This window comes from Schistocerca gregaria, chromosome 2 (assembly GCF_023897955.1).
Source record: "Schistocerca gregaria isolate iqSchGreg1 chromosome 2, iqSchGreg1.2, whole genome shotgun sequence".
Taxonomy (NCBI): domain Eukaryota; kingdom Metazoa; phylum Arthropoda; class Insecta; order Orthoptera; family Acrididae; genus Schistocerca; species Schistocerca gregaria.
The window spans coordinates 340,650,093-340,671,173 of record NC_064921.1 but is presented as its reverse complement, the minus strand read 5'-3'; the positions used below and the strand labels follow the sequence as shown (position 1 = coordinate 340,671,173).

General features: G+C 42.4%; 1 protein-coding gene across 1 annotated transcript in view; it reads left to right on the top strand.

The window, feature by feature from the left end:
- The window catches only part of LOC126336148 (calcium and integrin-binding family member 2), a 169,111-nt gene that overhangs the window by 76,580 nt on the left and 71,450 nt on the right, over positions 1-21,081 (top strand). The window contains exons 2-3 of the mRNA XM_049999640.1: positions 12,799-12,833; positions 13,024-13,141. Of these exons, the coding sequence (XP_049855597.1) occupies positions 12,799-12,833; positions 13,024-13,141 (153 nt within the window). The remainder of the gene's footprint in view (positions 1-12,798; positions 12,834-13,023; positions 13,142-21,081) is intronic.

The window sequence follows — 21,081 nt, the reverse complement described above, 5'->3', positions numbered from 1 at the left end:
CAGATAATTTATGGAAATAACTACTTCCAGTTGCTGATCTGCTATATTGTAGCTAAATGATAAAAGATCTTTCTTTCTATGTATTTGCAGCACATTACACTTGTCTACATTGAGATTCAATTGCCATTCCCTGCACCATGCGTCAATTCGTTGCAGATCCTCCTGCAGTTCAGTACAATTTTCCATTGATACAACCTCTCGATATACTACACCATCATCCGCAAAAAGCCTCAGTGAACTTCCGATGTTATCCACAAGGTCGTTTATATATATTGTGAATAGCAACAGTCCTACGACACTCCCCTGTGGCACACCTGAAATCACTTCGGAAGACTTCTCTCCATTGACAATGACATGCTGTGTTCTGTTATCTAGGAATTCTTCAATCCAATCACACAATTGGTCTGATAGTCCATATTCTCTTACTTTGTTCTTTAAACGACTGTGGGGAACTGTATCAAACGCCTTGCGAAAGTCAAGATACACGGCATCTACCTGGGAACCCGTGTCTATGGCCATCTGAGTCTCATGAACGAATAGCGCGAGCTGGGTTTCACACGATCGTCTTTTTTGAAACCCATGCTCATTCCTCAGAGTAGATCTCTAGTCTCCAAAAAAGTCATTCTACTCGAACATAATACGTGTTCCAACATTCTGCAACTGATCGACGTTAGAGATATAGGTCTGTAGTTCTGCACAGCTGTTCGAAGTCCCTTCTTGAAAATGGGGATGACCTGTGCGCTTTTCCAATTTTTTGGAACGCTACGCTCTTCTAGAGACCTACGGTACACCGCTGCAGGAAGGGGGTCAAGTTCCTTTACGTACTCTGTGTAAAATCGTTCTGGTATCCCATCAAGTCCAGCGGCCTTTCTTCTTTTGAGTGATTTTAATTGTTTTTCTATCCCTCTGTCATCTATTTCGATATCTACCATTTTGTCATCTGTGCGACAATCTAGAGAAGAAACTACAGTTTATTCTTCCTTTGTGAAACAGCTTTGGAAAAAGACATTTAGTATTTCGGCCATTAGTCTGTCATCCTCTGTTTCAGTACAGTTTTGGTCACAGAGTGTCTAGACATTGTTTTGATCCACCTACCACTTTGACATGAGACCAAAATTTCTTACGATTTTCTGCCAAGTCAGTACATAGAACTTTATTTTCGAATTCATTGTACGCCTTTCACATAGCTCTCATCATACTACATTTCGCTTCGTGTAATTTTTGTTTGTCTGCAAGGTTTTGGCTATGTTTATGTTTGCTGTGAAGTATCTTTTGCTTCCGTAGCAGTTCTCTAACTCGGTTGTTGTACCACGGTGGCTCTTTTCCATCTCTTACGATCTAGCTTGGCACATACTCATCTAATGCATATTGTACCATGGTGATAATATACTAATAATAATAATATGATCTGTTGATAGCAAACATTCGTAAATATTTTAACAGTCTCATTGTTTTTGAAGCTGTGTTAACATTCCCTTAACACGCTGACTGCCACGAGGTTGCCGGCAGCCACACAGCAATCAATATATTAATCATGAGGAAATCACGATGTGGAGAAAGCTGAAGTGACAATGAAAGTAACTACTAAGAACGATGTTGTGTTGTTGTTGTGGTCTTCAGTCCTGAGACTGGTTTGATGCAGCTCTCCATGCTACTCTATCCTGTGCAAGCTTCTTCATCTTCCAGTACCTACTGCAACCTACATCCTTCTGAATCTGCTTGGTGTATTCATCTCATGGTCTCCCTATACGACTTTTACCCTCCACGCTGCCTCCAATACTAAATTGGTGATCTCTTGATGCCTCAGAACATGTCCTACCAACCGATCCCTTCTTCTAGTCAAGTTGTGCCACAAACTTCTCTTCTCCCCAATCCTATTCACTACCTCCTCATTAGTTATGTGATCTACCCATGTAACCTTCAGCATTCTTCTGTAGCACCACATTTCGAAAGCTTCTATTCTCTTCTTGTCCAAACTATTTATCGTCCATGTTTCACTTCCATACATGGCTACACTCAATACAAATATTTCAGAAACGACTACTGTGGGGCGCCGTATGGAAATATTTGTTATTAAAATGTTCCTATGATTTAATTAATGCTGTTGTTTGCCGTTCTCAACACTGGCTCTCTAACTACAATATTGGCAACCAGAAAGTGATTAGCAAAACATGAAGCCTGTAATTAGAATTCCTAGTGCCCACTTCAACTGAGAAATACACTTATAGCTACAGTTTATAGCTCTGAGGAATTAGGAGATTGTCTGGGATTCATAATCAAAAACGATTCTCTCAAAAATGTTCACTATATTCTGAAAGTCACAGACCAAAAAGAATCCACACAATCGAACTACCAGAGTAGTTCAGAGTCAAATGCGCTGATGCAACTAGAACTCTACAAATTAAATGTTTAAGTGAATGCTCGCCGTAATTTGATGATAATGTTCATCAAACGTCACGCTAAATAATGGTAGAAAATCTGTCCCACGGCGGCACGTGAAAATACGACATACGCGAACTGAAGATAGATCATTAAAGTCATCCCAGAATTAACACTTCACTCGAAAACGATTCCATGGTTACGCGTATCCCGAGTAACTTATTACGGCATCCGGGGCTGTTTATAGCGATGATACCGGCGCGAAGCAACTCCCGGTACAGGTGATGCGCTGATCAGCGTCTGGAGAGAACTGGGGCCTTTCTTTCCTCGCGCAGCGTTCTTATATATAAAGCCGCGGTGCGGACGGCTAAGGGAACACCTGATTAAATCGACTCTCCCGACTAGCCGCTGGGCTAGTAATGCACCACTTTAAGTTATCAAATAAATCATTGCTTCCTTTGTTGATGGCCAATGAAGCTCTCAATTTAAATGTGCAATCAGCACACAGGTAAGTAATCATAATAAAAGTCTGACGTGGTTAAGTTCAATATTTTGGGCGAGAGAATTAATTTAATCACACTACACGCAGTAGACGAGCTCTGAACTTGCCCTTTGGAGATACGCTATCGCTATAGTTTTATAGTTATTCAGTTGAAACTTCTCCCATCTTTATGATTGTAGCGTATCTCCCTTCTACTTAAATTTAAACATCCTAGCTTTATTCATTTACCTACTTAATCTATCTTGCTTCCTTAATTTTTAAGACAAAAACCAGAATATTATGAATTTCAACTAAAATTTTAATTTGTGGGATCCAAAACACTGTTTCAACTAAATTATTATGCAAACGGAATCTAAATATGAATTTTTAAGTTTTTAGCTCTTTTCTGTTGCGCCAATGATTTTTACAGAAAAACGTCCAAATCTCGAAAATGGTTAAAGTAATTGAACTGATATTCAACACATAATGATGTAGTATTACTCCTGACATGCTAGCAACGTTTCAGGTTATTTACTTGATTTTTAAAGTATTGCGCAACATTTATGGCGTCAGAGCTAGTTACAGCGGACTGGTGGCAAACAACGGAAAGACTGCTGTGAATTTTATACGGCGTGAGTAGGCTGCTTCCCTACACTACCTGACGCCGGCCTCGGTGGCCGAGTGGTTCTAGGCGCTTCAGTCTGGAACCGCGCAACCGCTACGGTCGCAGGTTCGAATCCTGCCTCGAGCATGGATGTGTGTGATGTCCTTAGGTTAGTTAGGTTCAAGTAGATCTAAGTTCTAGGGGACTGATGACCTAAGATGTTAAGTCGCATAGTGCTCAGAGCCATTTGACTACCTGACACTTAAATCCATACTCGATGTTAACAAATTCCTCTTCTTCAGAAAAGCTTTCCTTGCCATTGCCAGTGTACATTTTATATCCTCTCTACTTCGACCATCATCAGTTATTTTGCTCCCCAAATAGCAAAACTCCTAATATAATTCCCTCAGCATCACCCGACTTAATTTGACTACATCCATTATCCTGGTTTTGCTTTCGTTGATATTCATCGTATATCCTCCCTTCAAGAACTATCCATTCCGTTCAACTGCTCTTCCAAGTCCTTTGCTGTCTCTGCCAGAATTACAATGTCATCGGCGAACCTCAAAGTTTTTATTTCTTCTCCATGGATTTTAATTCCTGCTCCGAAGTTTTCTTTTGTTTCCTTTACTGCTTGCTCAGTATACAGATTGAATAACATCGGGGAGAGGCTACGACCCTGTCTCACTCCCTTCCGAACCACTGCTTCCCTTTCATGCCCCTCGACTCTTATAACTGCCATCTGGTTTCTGTACAAATTGGAAATAGCCTTTCGCTCCCTGTATTTTACCTCTGCAACGCTCAGAATTTGAAAGAGAGTATTCCAGTCAACATTGTCAAAAGCTTTCTCTAAGAACGATAAGACAGGCTATTTCAAAAGAGAGTTCGTTTGGCAGGAGGACTGAGGGTAGTTGAAGTGGAGTGAACTAGGAACACAGGAACGTAAGGAATTATTGTTGTGATGGGGTGAGATTTTGGTGAAGATCGCTCCAGAAGCGTGCTACCGACACAAAAAACATATCTCAAAAATTGGCTGTGCATTGGAATGCTACTGAGAGGACTATGGTTCGTTTCTTCAGATCCTCCGGGCGTTGATGATGAGGAAATAATTCTCAGTCGTTGTGGCCAGATCTGTGTTCGACCCCAGTTCCCTTCACCATGAGCGTTGACGTAATCACTGCTCACCATCGATGGCTCTCACCTTCACGCTGACTTCCACACGCCTTCTAAAGTCCGTTTTTTCCTCGTCCGAGGCTATTTCTTCCAGGCGAGTCTTAACACACGACGCAATGTCAGTCTGCGCGCATCGTTTTGTTGCAGCTGTTTTCGCCTTTAAATTAATCTATCTGTGACTTCCCATGCTTCGTTAAAGTTGTAACAGCAGTCGCTCTTACTTAACTTCATCCTTACTCGTATCTAGACAGGTTATTTCCTGACACAGTCCCCATATTTCGTATTAGTGTCTCAACTTTCTGATTTATTCAATAAAACGGTGAGACGGCGAGACACAATGCTCTGCGAATGCTGCCTTGCTCAGCTGGTTGCGGGCGGACTGCGCCATTGGCATTTGCGGCTGCGGTCTTCACACGTGTGCACCGTCAGGCCTACGGGGCCCTTCTGCTATTTGGAGAGCTGGAATTAATTAACTGTCTGCCTGTTCCCACACTCCCGTCGCTGAGCGCCCAAAGAATGAACCAACTCCGACTGACGTGAAACACCCGTCAACAGGGGTCTAATATTTACACCCCGAATGTGCGAAACAGATATTTATTTGAAACCGTCTGTTTTATCATATTGCGTACTGAAAAAAGTTCTTCCTTACATCAAATATAACGTTCAAAGTCCTAAGAGTTTATATTGATGCCAAAGAATAAATATTCTAGTAATAGTTCTCCACATTAAATAAAACTTACACTGTCTATTAATTGCACAAGTCTACAAATTTGTACTTAGTAATCTTTTCTTTATCATTTTAGGTGATTCTAGTGGTTTTTTGATACGATAGGATAAAAAATGCTAATAGTTTCTCTCTATCACATAATGTTTTTCACAAAGTAGCGATCAAGAACCAGAAAATGTATACAAAACACACACATTCAACATAAGAAAGCAAGGTACTCTTAATACTACAATGAACCATTGTGTTTTTTGGGTGTAATAAAGAGGCGTAATTCTTAATGTCTCTTCTTCTCACACTCAAATCTCTGCTGCGCTTTTTTCTCTATGCAGCACGTAGGGGTAGTCAGCAATCATGCTGACAACCTCATCAGTTCTGGTACTCTCGTTCCATTTATTTAATGTTTTGATGGAATTTTCTCTCTATTCCTCACACACAGCCCACAGATGTTCTAGAAATGAGTCTAGAGAGTGCAAGTTCAAGCCCATTGAGGCATCTAATACTTTGTAGTGCCTCAGCACGTTTCTTACTGATTCTCGTAATCAAGTTCTTTTCAGTTGCCAAGAAACTTGTTGACCACTTGTTTAAAGCATATCCAAGATGATCTTTAAATTTCATTTATTTTCTCTTAAATTTTTTAGTATTTCATCTTAACTTCTGAGAGCCATGGTATCTTACTTGTCACATACTGTTCTTGATTGTGTCACCATCGTTTGTTCTTTCATAATGCCAAGTTTTATGTAAAATGGAATCAGAAGTTCTTTTTGGGTCCACCTTTGAATTTTGTATTTCCCTCTGACTTTTGGCCAGATTCTTTAGTTCTGTGCACGTGTCACACTTTCTTAGGAAAGAGAGGTCCTTGAACATATCCGATGTGGAACCAAAGGCTTGTCCTGATACCCAACCTTTACGACAAAAAAAGCAAAATACACTTTTCTCACAAAGTCTGAGATTTTCCGCTGCTGCTTCTTTTCATTGCAAGTTTAGCGCAGATGTATCAAAAGTGTTCGGGAAAATTAGTATGACCTATTGCACCCAAGAAATTCCCAAAAGCAGGCATCAAGCAATTTGTCACTCGTTGGTGAAGTTTGAGTGAAAAACGGCACGTAAAACAAACAAATAGCCCTCATAATTGCAATGTCGCCGAAATATACAGGTAGCTGTATTATAAATTACAAAACTGAACTTCTTTTCGTAGCAGCTCACATTGCAAATTTTGGCAATGCAGTACTGGCGCTATTACAACAATTAAGTAGCTACATTTTGCATACCTCACAGAAATTCTAAGTTTGTATCGAAACTAGATGTGATTGAACATTCTAAGTACTTTAACACGGAATCAGCATCAGAAAAACCCTTTACCTTTAAGCAAAATGTCATCACGAAACAGTGTTATCAACGAATCATCACACTTCCACATTCTTACTCAAATAACTACGAACTGCTAAGGAGAATCACTAAATCCTGTTGAAACATGACTTTGCTTACATACCGAAAGCCAAACATACAAAAATGTAGTGCACAAATTGCAGGACACATTCCTCGGATCTAGTGAAGCAGGGGATACAACCCGTCGTCTTTGACCAATGACGTCAGAACTGGCCATAGAGCATTTATCACACAGATGAAAGAGCTGACAAGACTGATCAGAAACAAAGGAATACAAGACACGAAAAATATAGTTGACATATATCAAGGCAAAAAGTATTTTCACTTTAAGCATATCGCGTGTTTGTATCGTATTATATCTATCAAGGGGAAAAATAGATGGAAATATTGGTAGCATAGAATACCTCACGCCACATATATATGGGTTGCATCTCGAACCTCATTCCAGCTGTATTGGGTAACTGCAGTACGGGATGGTTGTTTCCCCTGCTTCACTAGACCCAAGAGATCGCCACATATAGCTCAAAATATTCTTTCATTCGGTACTTAATTTCATTCTTAGTGATACTGAGGTTATTAGTTTCTTATTTTAGGACAATTTTTAGTATCTCATTTTCGTTTGTAAGTATGGATTTATCTGTGCCCATGAACCTGGATGATTTGAGAGAGGCTATGGGCGTAGACATGTTGGCCACGATTTATTTTTTAAAAATGTGTGGTCTAGTTGCCGATATGTTCCACGTCGTGAGTGTGGCGAACATATGCGGCTCACAAGTGTATCTCGTCGCCGTACTCATGACTTATTCGTAAGGCGCTGCAGCAAAGATCGGTTGTGGCGGTCCATTACACGAGGCACGTGGTTCGAAAAATCTAAGCTCGCCTTCAGAAACATTATGAAAATCACTTAATGTTGGTGTTTGAGATATCCTGCGTAGCTGTGTGTCCATGAATGTCGTGTGAGTAATTGAACAGTTGTGGATTGGTACTCTTTTTGTAGGGAAGTTTGAGGGGAATATATGAAGTATAGGGGGGAGGGGGGGGGGGGGAGGCGGGTGTTATTGTCGAAATTGACGAGTCGCAATTGTGGCAAAAAGAAGTGCAACAGGGGGGAATCTGTGGTGGGGTTACGGGTTTGGGGGGCAGCAGTTTCAGGTCAAGAGTGTGACGATGCAGTGTTTAAAGTAGTACACAATCGAGGGAAGGAAGTTTTGGTGAGCTTAATTGAAGATCACGTTGCAGAGGATTCCATTGTAATTTCAGATGGTTTTTCTTCACATTGGGATTTAGGGGAAAGGGGTTATCAGCATCTCGTAGTTTATCACAGTACTAAGTTGAAATCATTATCCACACGGGCTTGTAAAAATAGCAAAAAAATTGTTCAAATGGCTCTGAGCACTATGGGACTTAACATCTTAGGTCATCAGTCCCCTAGAACTTAGCACTACTTAAACCTAACTAACCTAAGGACATCACACACATCCATGGCCGAGGCAGGATTCGAACCTACGACCGTAGCAGTCCCGCGGTTCCGGACTGCAGCGCCTAGAACTGCACGGCCACCGCGGCCGGCCACAAATAGCATACAGGGTCATTGGTCAGCTGCGAAATCTCTTGTAGGGAACGGGAAACGTCGGATTTCCACACATCAAAGTCACTTAGACGAATATTCGTGGAGGCGTAGTATTCCCCAGACATACTGCCCGTTTAAATGTTTTGTTAAACGTAATGGGCAAATGAACAGTCCGAAATATGTTAGCTAATGTCACATTAGGATGGGGGTGGGAGGGTGATTGTGTGTGTATGTGTACCTGTGTCTGTGAGTATGTGTATCCGTGTGTGTGTGTGTGTGTGTGTGTGTGTGTGTGTGTGTGTTGAGTCTGTTCGTAATGTTTTGTTTGTTGAGTACGTGGCTATGTGATTTTTGTTGGTGTCTTTCTAGGCGAGCTTCGGTTCTTTTCGGAAATTCCTTTATGGTAAGTTCAGTTTTCCATTTTTGTATTTTACTGCCTTTGAGTATTTTGACGTATTTCATTGTTGTATTACACCATTACGTATGTTTTCGTGTACTCCAGTACGTAATAGAAATTTCGCATCTGTCGTTCTCCTTTCGTTTCCTAGCGCTGGTATCAGTACGATTTTTTCGAATCTGTACTAGCAATACTAAAGGCGAAACGCCCGGCATAACTAAAATTTGTATCCCGTCCTTCAGTTGACCTTTACGCTGACACTACCTATTCGAAAAGAACGACATATGTAACATTGAGGAGATTTACCTATATATGTCAACTGGAGAGCAGGATACAAATGTTGTGTATAGCTATATAGCTCAACTGAAATATGGGATACTATTGTCACTGCTCTGATCAAAACTGTAACTTTCAGTCGATACCATTAGCAGCGAAGTCGAAAAAAAACTCTACCCCATAGTGAAGTACGGGATACAAATTGTGTATGTGTCGCCTTATTGCCTCTTCGGGTAGTTCAACTGAGGTGCAGGTTGCAAATGTAACGTACGTCCACTTCCACGTTTTCGTTTGCAGTGTGCATGTATACAGGTCAACGGGAGTATGGGATACAAATATTATGTACGTTGCTCCTTCTGGCATCGGTAGTATTACTACCTACGTAAGAACAGATTATTAGTGGTAGCGGAGGCAATCTCTTTTAAAATCACATCCAATTATTTTAATATACAATGATAGCGCTTATCCGGAACACAGATCTGTTTTACTATCTATGGCTGAAAGTGAAGACATTGTTATCTACGAGTAATGTATGACGTCATTGGTCAAAGCCGACGGGCTGTATCCTCTGCTTCACTAGACCCCATTCCTCACACCTAGACGAAGAAATTATGTTACATGAACATGGGTCTGGAAACACTTCGTTTTCTTGTTACAACTCATTTTCTACAACTCATTAATCATGGGAAATACACATGAACGGAACGTTAGAATCACGGGGAACATGCAGTCTTGGTGATGCCTGGTTATGTTGTACACCGCCATTGTTTTGTTTTACATGTCCCTGTTGCCATGCAGCGCACGTCATTAGTTGTTTACAGGTAACATCAAATGTTCCAGCGATCAGTACGAACGTTGCAAGCACATGTGTTACTACGTAGAGTTAAGCACAGACTCGACCCGTGCAAGGGCAGAGCACACAGATGCAGAGATGGCAGCTACTCATTCGCTGTATTGATTAGCTGAGGGCAGTGGCGCTTGCGCTCAACGTCTGTCCCGGGAGAGATTTCAGGGCCAAGGTGACCCGACATAAAAACGTTTGAAGCCACTGAACGTCCTCTTAGGGGACGTGGGGTATTTACGAGTGATACTCGCGGCCGGGAGAGGCCTAGAAGGACTAGGGCACCGCAACGGGAGGCGGCAATTCTCCATGCAGTTGACGACGACCCTAGTATCACCACATGACATGTAGCTGCAACAATAAATGTTGACCACATGATTGCCTGGCGAGTGTTACACGAGCACCCGCAATATCCATACTATTTACAGCGTGTGCAGGCACTATCAGCAGCTGATTTTCCTGCACGGCTACTCATCTGCGAATGGTTTATTCAACAAACTATCAGCTCTAATTCTAGAACAACCGTGCTGTTCACAGATGAGGTGTCGTTTCAACGAAACCAAATTGTAAATTTTCTCTCTCAGCATGTATCGGCAGACGTCAATCCTCACACAACTATTGAAGCAAGTCATCAACAAAGATTTTCTGTCTATGTTTGGGCCAGTATTATTGGTGACTGTTTGGTAGGGTCTCACTTCCTTCTACTCAGGCTCAACGGACAGAGTTATCGTAACCTTGTAGAGAATGTTCCACCTGATCTGTTAGCAGAAGTGTCTTTAGCTGTGCGACAAAACATGTACTTCATGCACGATTGAGTACTTCCTTATTTTAGTGTTAATGTCCATCGGCTTCCAAATAAAAGATACGATGACGGATGGATGAGTAAAGATGGATCAATTGCATGGCCTCCACTCTCTCCGGGCCCAAACCTACTGGTCTTTTACTTGTGGGGGCTTTTTAAAGCTCTTGTGTATGGAACCCCAGTACAAGACTTTCAGAGTCCCTGTGCCCATCTTATGGAAAGCTGCGAAACCATACGCAGTACTCTAGTTATGCATCAGCGCATCCGAGATTCACTGTAATGGCTGGTTGATGCATGTATCAGTGCCCACGTAGGGCATATATTGAACACCTTCTGTGAGAAACAGTTGCATATGTATGCTGCTGCGTTCCGTTCGTGTGTGTTTCCCTTGATTAATGAACTGGAGGAAAAGAGTTGTAACATGAAAAAAAGCGTTTCCAGACACAGATTAGATTAGATTAGATTAATACTTGTTCCATAGATCATGAATACGACACTTCGTAATGACGTGGAACGTGTCAGGTTAAAGAAAGATGTCTGTACAAGATATTACATTACACAAAATATTGCATGACACTAATGCTTAAGTTAGTTTTTTTTCCCTCCCTTAATTTATATCTAAAAATTCAGCCAATGAGTAGAAAGAGTTGTATCTAGAAATTCTTTTAATTTATTTTTAAATGTTGGTTGACTATCAGTCAGGCTTTTGATGCTGTTTGGTAGGTGACCAAAGACTTTTGTGGCAACATAATTTACCCCCTTCTGTGCCAAAGTCAGATTTAACCCTGCATAGTGAAGATCATCCTTTCTCCTGGTGTTACAGCTATGCACACTGCTATTACTCTTGAACTGGGCTGGATTATTAACAACAAATTTCATAAGTGAATATATATACTGTAAGGTTACTATGAGGATTCCTAGATCCTTAAATAGATGTCTGCAGGATGACCGTGGGTGGACTCCAGCAATTATTCTGATTACACGTTTTTTAGCAATGAATACTTTTCTACTCAACGATGAATTACCCCAGAATATGATACCATACGAAAGCAGTGAATGAAAGTAGGCATAGTAAGCTAATTTACTGACATGTTCGTATAACTTAATTTCTTCGTCTAGGTGTGATGAATCTGTTCTGCAATTTGTGCCGTACAGTTTTGTTACACCGTGTACTCACGTGGCAACAGCCTTGCCGCAGTGGATACACCGGTTCCCGTGAGATCACCGAAATTAAGCGCTGTCGGCCGTGGCCGGCACTTGGATGGGTGACCATCCAGCCGCCATGCGCTGTTCCCATTTTTCGGGGTGCACTCAGCCTCGTGATTCCAACTGAGGAGCTCCGAAAGCCCATATCGATGATGTTTCGTTGACTGGTTCGCACGCTGACGCTTGTTGATGGCCAGCATTGAAATCTGCAGCAACTTGCGGAAGGGTTGCGCTTCTGCTACCTTGAACGATTCTCTTTAGTCGTCGTTAGTCCGTTCTTGCAGGATCTTTTTCCGGCCGCGGCAATGTCGGAGATTTGATATTTTACCGGATTCCTGATATTCATGTTACTCGTGAAATGGTCATGTGGAAAAATCCCCACTTCATCGCTATCTCGGAGATGCTGTGTCCCATCCTCGTGCTCCGACTAACTGCACCATACTCTTGTGTAGGCGTTGCCGACCGCAGCGTCGTTTTGTGCCTGTTTGCATATACCTGTATTTGAACACGCATGCCTATACCAGTTTCTTTGGCGCTTCAGTGTACGTGCACGACAAGAATATGGGCGAGTTGAAACATCTACTGTCTGAGGTTTGAATGACATCACCGCAGTATTAAGTTACTAACAGAAAAAATAGATTTAGAGTGAAAATATAATTTAATCTGTAACAGCACGTAAAATATCGGAGAGAATATTAGCAAGTACTGAAAAAGTGTAACGAAGCACACGCGGAAGAACCCATCCGTGCCTCGCTGGTCTGACGTTATAGGTTACTGAAATGTGCGCATAAATGTCATCTTCATAACCTTTCATGAGAAGTGTTGCCTTTGTTTTGTGCAATCAGTTTGTATGGAATATGTATGATAAGAAAATAACCACAAACATGATACAAATTATCTTAAAAAACTGTTCATATCAACTTATTTCTATACAAAAATGTCTTCTGATGTTTCAGGACTGCACATTTTTTACTAGGAAGGAAATTCTCAGGTAAACATTATACAGATATATGCTGCTACAGCAGAGTGGAGCATGCAGGTTGCTCGTAGATGCTGTCTGCAGCATCTGCGACAGTATCACCTGCTTGCATCACAGTAACAGCTTTGTAAAATAAAATGTTACAAAAGAGCTTCGTCAGAGGTACTAGTTCACTCGTTCTGTGTGCGTCTTCGCGTTCCAGAGTGCACAAACGCTTCCGAGAGGTCAGCCCTGAACTGGTGCCGAAGAGTATGACAGGAGACGAACCCGTCACAATAAAAGTACCGTTGGAGAAGATGGAGAAGCTGCCGGAGCTGAGAGTAAGTAACCGTGCTTCACAGGTTAGATCATTCGTCATATGTCTACTTGACTTTGGAACTGAAATAGCAGTTATTTGACTTGCTAGTGATCAAGAACTATACTGATAGCCACGTAAAATTGTAGCTGTGGTTTTCCCCTGTGTCCGCTTCATGTGTAATATGAATTTATGACAGCTATCGGCCACGATAGTGTACTAAGGTCAAAGGAGTGAATGAGGAACGGTTGCTCACTCTTCAGGAAGAGATATGCGCAGAACTGATAACGCTGGGACGCTGGTGATCCGGCGCGAAGTCGTATCCTGTGTTCTTCATTAAGATTACAATATGAATCATTTACCAGTTCGTGCAAGTATAATCGTTAACAATAAAAATTCGCGGTAGTCAGTAGCTATCTCTCTTTGTCCAACACATGTTTCACTCTCGAAGTTTCTCGTGGACACTGCTTGTAGGTAGCGCTAGAGCATATCGTGATGGTGACTTGAAAACGCTCAAGAAAGTTCGTACACACTGTGTGTCATAACAAGTAGTAAAAGCTGACACGTGTGAAGGTATGCGATAACAGGACTAAAATAGTTGTAGTTAACAGGGGTCAGCGAACGAGCTGGTTGTGAGATCATTCTGAATGTGTTGTTACGACTACCACTGTCTTCAGCTTGAGTTATTGTTCTAGTGAGTGAGTGCAAAAGTATTTGAAACAGCTTCAGCACGCTATACGCTAGAGTTTGCTGCACACCCTTACCTGTGGATACGTTCCACGCGCCGTTCCCACATTTCAAAGCATTACTGGATTCTTCTCAGTAGTAAGTTACGAATTCTTACAAACACCCGATGATGACCCCGAAAATCTTGACAAGAATGTACAATTCACTACTCAAGTTCTCCAACCTCATCAGTGGTTACACATATACTCGATAGTTTACTGTAGGAATTGTACATGACTTTACTAATAGAATATTTTTTTTTTTCGTTTCAAAAATAAATTTTTGTTTACTTTTCCAGTTTTCTACATAAAAATTTTGAGAATATTTGCTTTTTTCAACTATTTTCACGAAATTTTTTTAAAGATTTACTCTTTTGTGAGTTTTCTTGACATATAACATACGGTTACCGCCGGTAAACAGTGCCTAATGTTTAACAAGTCATTATCAAATCATATCGTATTTTTTTGTATTTCTGTCCCACTTTTTCCGATGGAAAGTGAAAAAATTTGTAAACTATAGAGTTAAATAATTCCGTTATCAAACAAAAAAGAACAACTTTACAATTTTATTCCTTCCACCTAGTCTAACAACTAGCATATTTTTATTGAAAGTCGAATAATACAATAAGTGCAGTTTTTCTGTTGTCACAAAATGCTTTTAAATATTTGATGAATAAAGTTAGAGGAAATAAATATTTCTTCTTTCAGTATTCAGCAGTGGAGTATTACTACAGAGGAAGAAAAAGAATCCGTTTCCACGGTAACTAGCTTTAAATTTATTTTTTACAGAGCTTACCAGAGTCCAAGCAAAAGCAAGTAATGTCCGTGGGAGAGAGGAGTGTGGTGGGTGACAAATGGTATGTAGCTCGTGTGGAAAAATGTCGAATCGGTGTTGCTTAAGAGATAAATCCGCGCGTAAAACATGCGTTTGCTTACTCTGTATCTAAGGATGTGTGTGGGAATGGGATTTGCCGAAGTTACAGCCTCTCTCAAGTTGCTTCTGTCTTCTACGCTGGAACAGGTGAACTCCAGACGAGTTGCTTAAGCGCCTGAGCTTACTATTTTCTGTGAAAGCATCCCAAATAGGTATCTGAAATTCTTTTCAAACGTCACGATCCGATACTGTGGCTTTCGGTCACTTCTTTACTGAAACAGGACCAGTTTCGACGAAACAACAAAGCATCTTTAGGCGTCAGGTACGTTAATCACAAGTCATGCGGCCAAACATTGGCTATCCTCGAGCATTAAGAATATCGAATAAAATTCATCCATCCAAACATGATCATTTGCAAATGATAATGTCTGGACGCATGACCGTGATTAACGTCGTTCGTAATGCCTGAATATATTCTAACCGAACTGGTAGTTTCTCAATAAAGAAAAGAATACAGCTATTGTGGCAAATCATGATTTTTGGCAAGTATTTGAGAGCTGTAGATCATCGCCTCCAGTAAATAATCTGTATTTGTGTTTGCGCTCTTCAAGATCTTTTTGGACTGATTCTTGTGGCGCATGAGATGAGTGCCACGAGCTCTTTTACCACTACTGAGCACGTCGTAGAGTTTTTGTGATGAAGTCTGCTGTCACTCATACAATGGAAGGGAATGGCCAATCCATCAGATATAAGCTCTATGTCTTAGCTGTCAGAGTCAGTTTTCACAGAAATTTTTTGCGTTGTAGAACGTGTCATGTTACAAAAGGACGTACCAACTTGCCGACTGTTGTTACAAGTGGCATCCACTAGGAAAAGTACGAGGGGCAGTCATAAAGTTTTAATTATTCCTTGGCAATTCAAGCCGCGACCATGGAATTTGGTGACAGTGGTTAGTCCTTTTAAACATTGTTTCCCTTTATTGCGGCATACTTTTCTCAACGATCAATGTCCTGACGGAGACCTTGGTTGCAGATTGCATTTGGGCTGTTCAGAAAACGATCTTGCTCCAAAATCATTTTATTGTCAATCTAGAAATGCCTCTCAATGAAAGGTTTCTTCGTCAGAGGAAGGAAGAAGGCGTGACTGTGCCATGTGAAGCGTCAGGAGAATACGGGGGAAGCAGAGTGGTTGTGAGACAAAATCTGACAGCCCAAAGGTACAACATGAGTCACCCTGCCCTGAGCAGAATGAGCTGGAGCGTTGTCGTGGAGAAAAACTGTACCTTGGACAGCTCTGTGCGGCTCTTCGTCTTGACAGGCTCCAATAAACACGTCAGATTTTGGTTGTGTGGTGCTGTGAAGGTTTTCCCCCTTACGAACACAGCCTTTTAGCCCCACACTTGGACAGGCCCAAACACCAGTGATGGTTGGGTCTTCGTCTTTTTTGACGCTGTTGAATCCACATGTTCCCACTGCTTTCACTGTTCATTGTCTTGGGGTCAATGTGGTACTCCCAACAATTGTCCATGGAGATGAGGCGGCAAAATACGTCATTTGGACGGGCCTGACGCAGCTGCAACTTTTCTGCTGCTGCTTCCGTTCGGCGGGTTTTTCGAATTGGTGTGAGCAGTCTCGGAAACCAGCGTACGGCGACCTTTGTCATGATGAATGTAAATTGTCGTCCAAATGTTGGAAACTAATCAACGACAGACTTTCACTTCTTCCACTGTTGCCTCGTTTGTGGTAAAGTGGTCTTTGAGGACAGGTATCTCCACTTTTTAGTTTTTTTCGCAGAGAGATGGTGTGCCACTATAGTCTTTTTCTATTAGGCTAGTTTGATCACAATGGAAGAGTATATGCCACCTAACCACAGTCTCGTATGTCAGTGCATTGTCGCCGTACAGTTGCACCGACGTAGCATGAACTCATGCTGCCTTGTTTCTCTTCAACTGCAGAAACTGAATTACTGCACAATACTAAAAATTATCAGTGGGCTGCACCGTGCTGTTTTGTCTCTTCTAGCGGCGTGCTAACGCACTATGCGCGAGAATGTCAATGAGTGCCAGGCCTCCAGACATGTATCTGAATACAGCAAAAAAATTAATTACGCAACTGTATACGAGGAGCGTTCAGTATGTAATGAACACGTTTTTTTCTCGGCCAATTTCGATTGAAAAGTTCCGCTAGGTGGTGTCGCTATACGTAGCCTTCAAAATGGCGCCTGTAACGGAGGTGCGATCCAAGCAGAGAGCTATCATTGAGTTTTTTTTTGGCGGAAAACCAGAGCATCGCAGATATATGTAGGAGCTTGCAGATTCTCTACGAAGACTTGGTAGTGAACAAAAGCGTGGTGAGACGTTGGGCGAGGCGTGTGCCATCATTGGAACAAGGTCGCCCAAACGTGTCCAATCTCCCTCGTACCGACCGACCGCAGGCAGCTATGACGCCTGCACTGTTGGAACGTGCGGACTATCTCATTAGAGATGATCGACGGATCACAAACACCTCGCTGCACAACTCCACGTCTCTGTTGACTGTACTCACGCACCTGTACACCAGTTGGGGTACTCAAAGACACGTGTCCGCTGGGTTCCTCGCCGCCTAATAGAAGACCATGAAGAGCAACGAAGGATTATCTGTGCGGAATTGCTTGCTTGTTACGAGGGAGGTTACTGACGCAGCAAGACATTGGCTCCGACGTCAACCAGTACCATACGGCCATACAAGTAGTCCCAGTAAAGTGACGGAAGGGCACCGCATTGAACAGAGAGAAATAGGGTTTTGTAGGTAAAAGAACGGGGAACAGTATGTTGTATTGTATTCCTGAATATAACCAGCCTACTTTCAGAAAAAAAAATGTGTTGCATTCCTTACCGAACGCCCATCGCAATTTCGAGGTGATACAATTTGATGACTTGCGTTCGTAATACTACAGAAGCGACGCAACTTTAACTGCCGCCCTAAGTCCTTAAAAGGAGAGCAAATAAAATTATTCACGTAAGTGGATATCGGGATTGGAGTAGAATGCAGCTGACGTTCTTCATAGGTTGCAGTTTAAGGTGGAATTTTATTCGGCCAAATTGGAGAAGCAGAAAGAGCTTCCGTTTGGAAGGTAGTTATTCGTGACCTTCTGCGGAAGTTGAACGCAAATACTTTTGCGACGAGAAAAAGTCGGTGTAACGCTATGTGAACACACTTTCAGTTTGTACTTGTCCTTGACGTAACTACTCAGCCCAATTGCCGAGGGATTATTGCACTCGTATTTTAAACACAGCTTGCAGCACGCAAGTCAAGGATGGCTGAATGAAATGCTTGTCGTCCATTTCAGAATTTCAAAACACATCGCTGTGCACACCAGAATAACTGAAAAGTGGGGTGACGAACCACGTTTCTCGTTTTACCGGTTCGCTGAACGTGTTGAACCTATTCAATGCCTGGATAACATTAAGTACGGACATTATTAATCTCACGGTCAAATTTAATATGGAAGGGAGCAACAAAGATTATTTTTAACGTCCAGTCGACATCGAGATCATTAGAGGCGGAAAACAATTTCGGACTGGATCAACCATGGCGAAGGAAACTGGCCGTGCTCTTTCAAAGAAACCATCAGGGCGTTTGCCTGGAGAGACTTGGAGAAAGACGGAAAATCTGGGTGCCCCCATGCGGATTTGAACCAATGTCCTCCCCAATGCGAGTCCAGTTTGCTAACCACTTTGCCGCTTCGCTCGATGAAATTTAATATGGATCTAGATTGAGTGGTTTGTGGCTTGACCCTTGCCTGTAGTCCACCAAACCATGGGTGCAGTAGTCCATCAGCTATTACTGGACAGTTGACTCTAGCTCTTAATTCTAAAAATCTGGAGTTGCATTTTCTTTTTCTTTTTTTTTTTTTGTATCCATCACAAACAGTTCCTGTCACAATAACCAACAGTTATCAGAATCAGTCAATTCTTTCTACACTACTGGACATTAAAATTGCTACACCAAAAAGAAATGCAGATGATAAACGGGTTTTCGTTGGACAAATATATTATATTAGAACTGACATGTGATTACATTTTCACGCAATTTGGGTGCATAGATCCTGAGAAATCAGTACCCAGAACAACCACCTCTGGCCGTAATCACAGCCTTGATACGCCTGGGCATTGAGTCAAACAGAGCTTGGATGGCGTGTACAGGTACAGCTGCCCATGCAGCTTCAACACGATACCACAGTTAATCAAGAGTAGTGAATGGCCTATTGTGACGAGCCAGTTGCTCGGCCACCATTGACCAGACGTTTTCAATTGGTGAGAGTTCTGGAGACTGTGCTGCCCAGGGCAGCAGTCGAACATTTTCTGTATCCAGAAAGGCCCACACAGGACCTGCAACATGCGGTCGTGCATTATCCTGCTGAAATGTAGGGTTTCGCAGGGATCGAATGAAGGGTAGAGTCACGGGTCGTAACACATCCGAAATGTAAAGTGCACTGTTCAAAGTGCCGTCAATGCGAACAAGAGGTGACCGAGACGTGTAACTAATGACACCCCATACCATCACGCCGGCTGATGTGCCAGTATGGCGATAACGAATACACGCTTCCAATGTGCGTTCACCGCGATGTCTCCAAACACGGATGCGATCATCATGTTGCTGTAAACAGAACCTTGATTCATCCGAAAAAATGACGTTTTGCCATTCGTGCACCCAGGTTCGTCGTTGCGTACACCATCGCAGGCGCTCCTGTCTGTGATGCAGCGTCAAGGGTAACCGCAGCCATGGTTTCCGAGCTGATAGCCCATGCTGCTGCAGACGTCGTCGAAGTGTTCGTGCAGATGGTTGTTGTCTTGCAAACGTCCCCATCTGTGACTCTTGGATCGAGACGTGGCTGCAGGATCCGTTACAGCCATGTGGATAAGATGCATGTCATCTCGACTGCTAGTGATACGAGGCCGTTGGGATGCAGCACGGCGTTCCGAATTACCCTCCTGAAGCCACCGATTCCATATTCTGCTAACAGTCATTGGATCTCGACCAACGCGAGCAACAAAGTCGCGATACGATAAACCGCAATCGCGATAGTTTACAATCCGACCTTGATCAAAGTCGGAAACGTGATGCTACGCATTTCTTCTCCTTACACGAGGCATCACAACAACGTTTCACCAGGCAACGCCTGTCAACTGCTGTTTGTGTATGAGAAATCGGTTGGAAACTTTTCTCGTGTCAGCACTTTGTAGGCGTCGCCACCGGCGCCAACCTTGTGTGAATGCTCTGAAAAGCTAATCATTTGCATATCACAGCAACTTCTTCCTGTCGGTTAAATTTCGCGCCTGTAGCACGTCATCATCGTGGTGTAGCAATTTTAATGGCCAGTAGTGTACATTATATACGCAACATATTAGGTACACGAAACCGTACAGAAAGATGAACATGAAATGTGTGTACAATAATGTACACATATAATGAAATGAGTGAATGGCGAGACCAGATTGGGTCATCACTGCGAGAAGGTTCACCATCTGGAAAAGGAAGAAGGCGTTCAGTGGTAGAATATTGATACAAAATTCAGATACGTTGTACAGTGAACTACCGATGTATGAAGAAATACGTGTACTGATGTCACGTGCGCAGTTTTCCTACTCGTCTCCGTTTGGTTGCTTGTTGCCCTTGACGATGTTTCTTGGGCACTAGAAGATGCAGGTGAAGGTTCATGGGCAACGGATGTTCCAGGCAAGGCGTCAGGTGCTGAGGACGGTCCGGGCTGAAAAGTGAGTTATTGCTGCTCCTCAACTTAAAAAAAACTGTAATTGAGTGATTAATGACATGATTGAGAAAAACTGATCAATAAAGCTGCATAATGCTGCAAAATATTACGCGAATTAATACCTTCCGTCGCCTCAGGTGCTTCAGACAGTGGTACTGCAACAGGTTCGACCAGGTCGTCTTCGTCTTCTATATCAAAATTGTCGTCTATCTTGGAGCACGCCCCTTCACACAGTGGCATAGTCTCGTACAGAACAGTCCTGCCCGCCTACACCTATGCCACCCTTTGTAAACTGTCTTGCATTTGCAACATATAAACTGAAGAAACCTCTCGGCAGTCGTAGGTTTCAATATGGTAATGAGAGGCAACCTATTTTTTGACTACTTCCGCCCTCGTTGCTCGATCCACGTAGTACAGTATACACGATTAATGAGTGCTTTTTGTTTCACAGGTTAGTATGGTCGAATGAGAGCACTTTCGAACTAATATGCGACTCATATATCCATTACGGACGAAGGAAGTGCAATTAAGTGCTACATTTGTGCTCGATGGTTACCGGACGGATAGGAGACTACTAAGTCCATGTAGCGCCCGACGAGGTTGACAAAAAGCAAT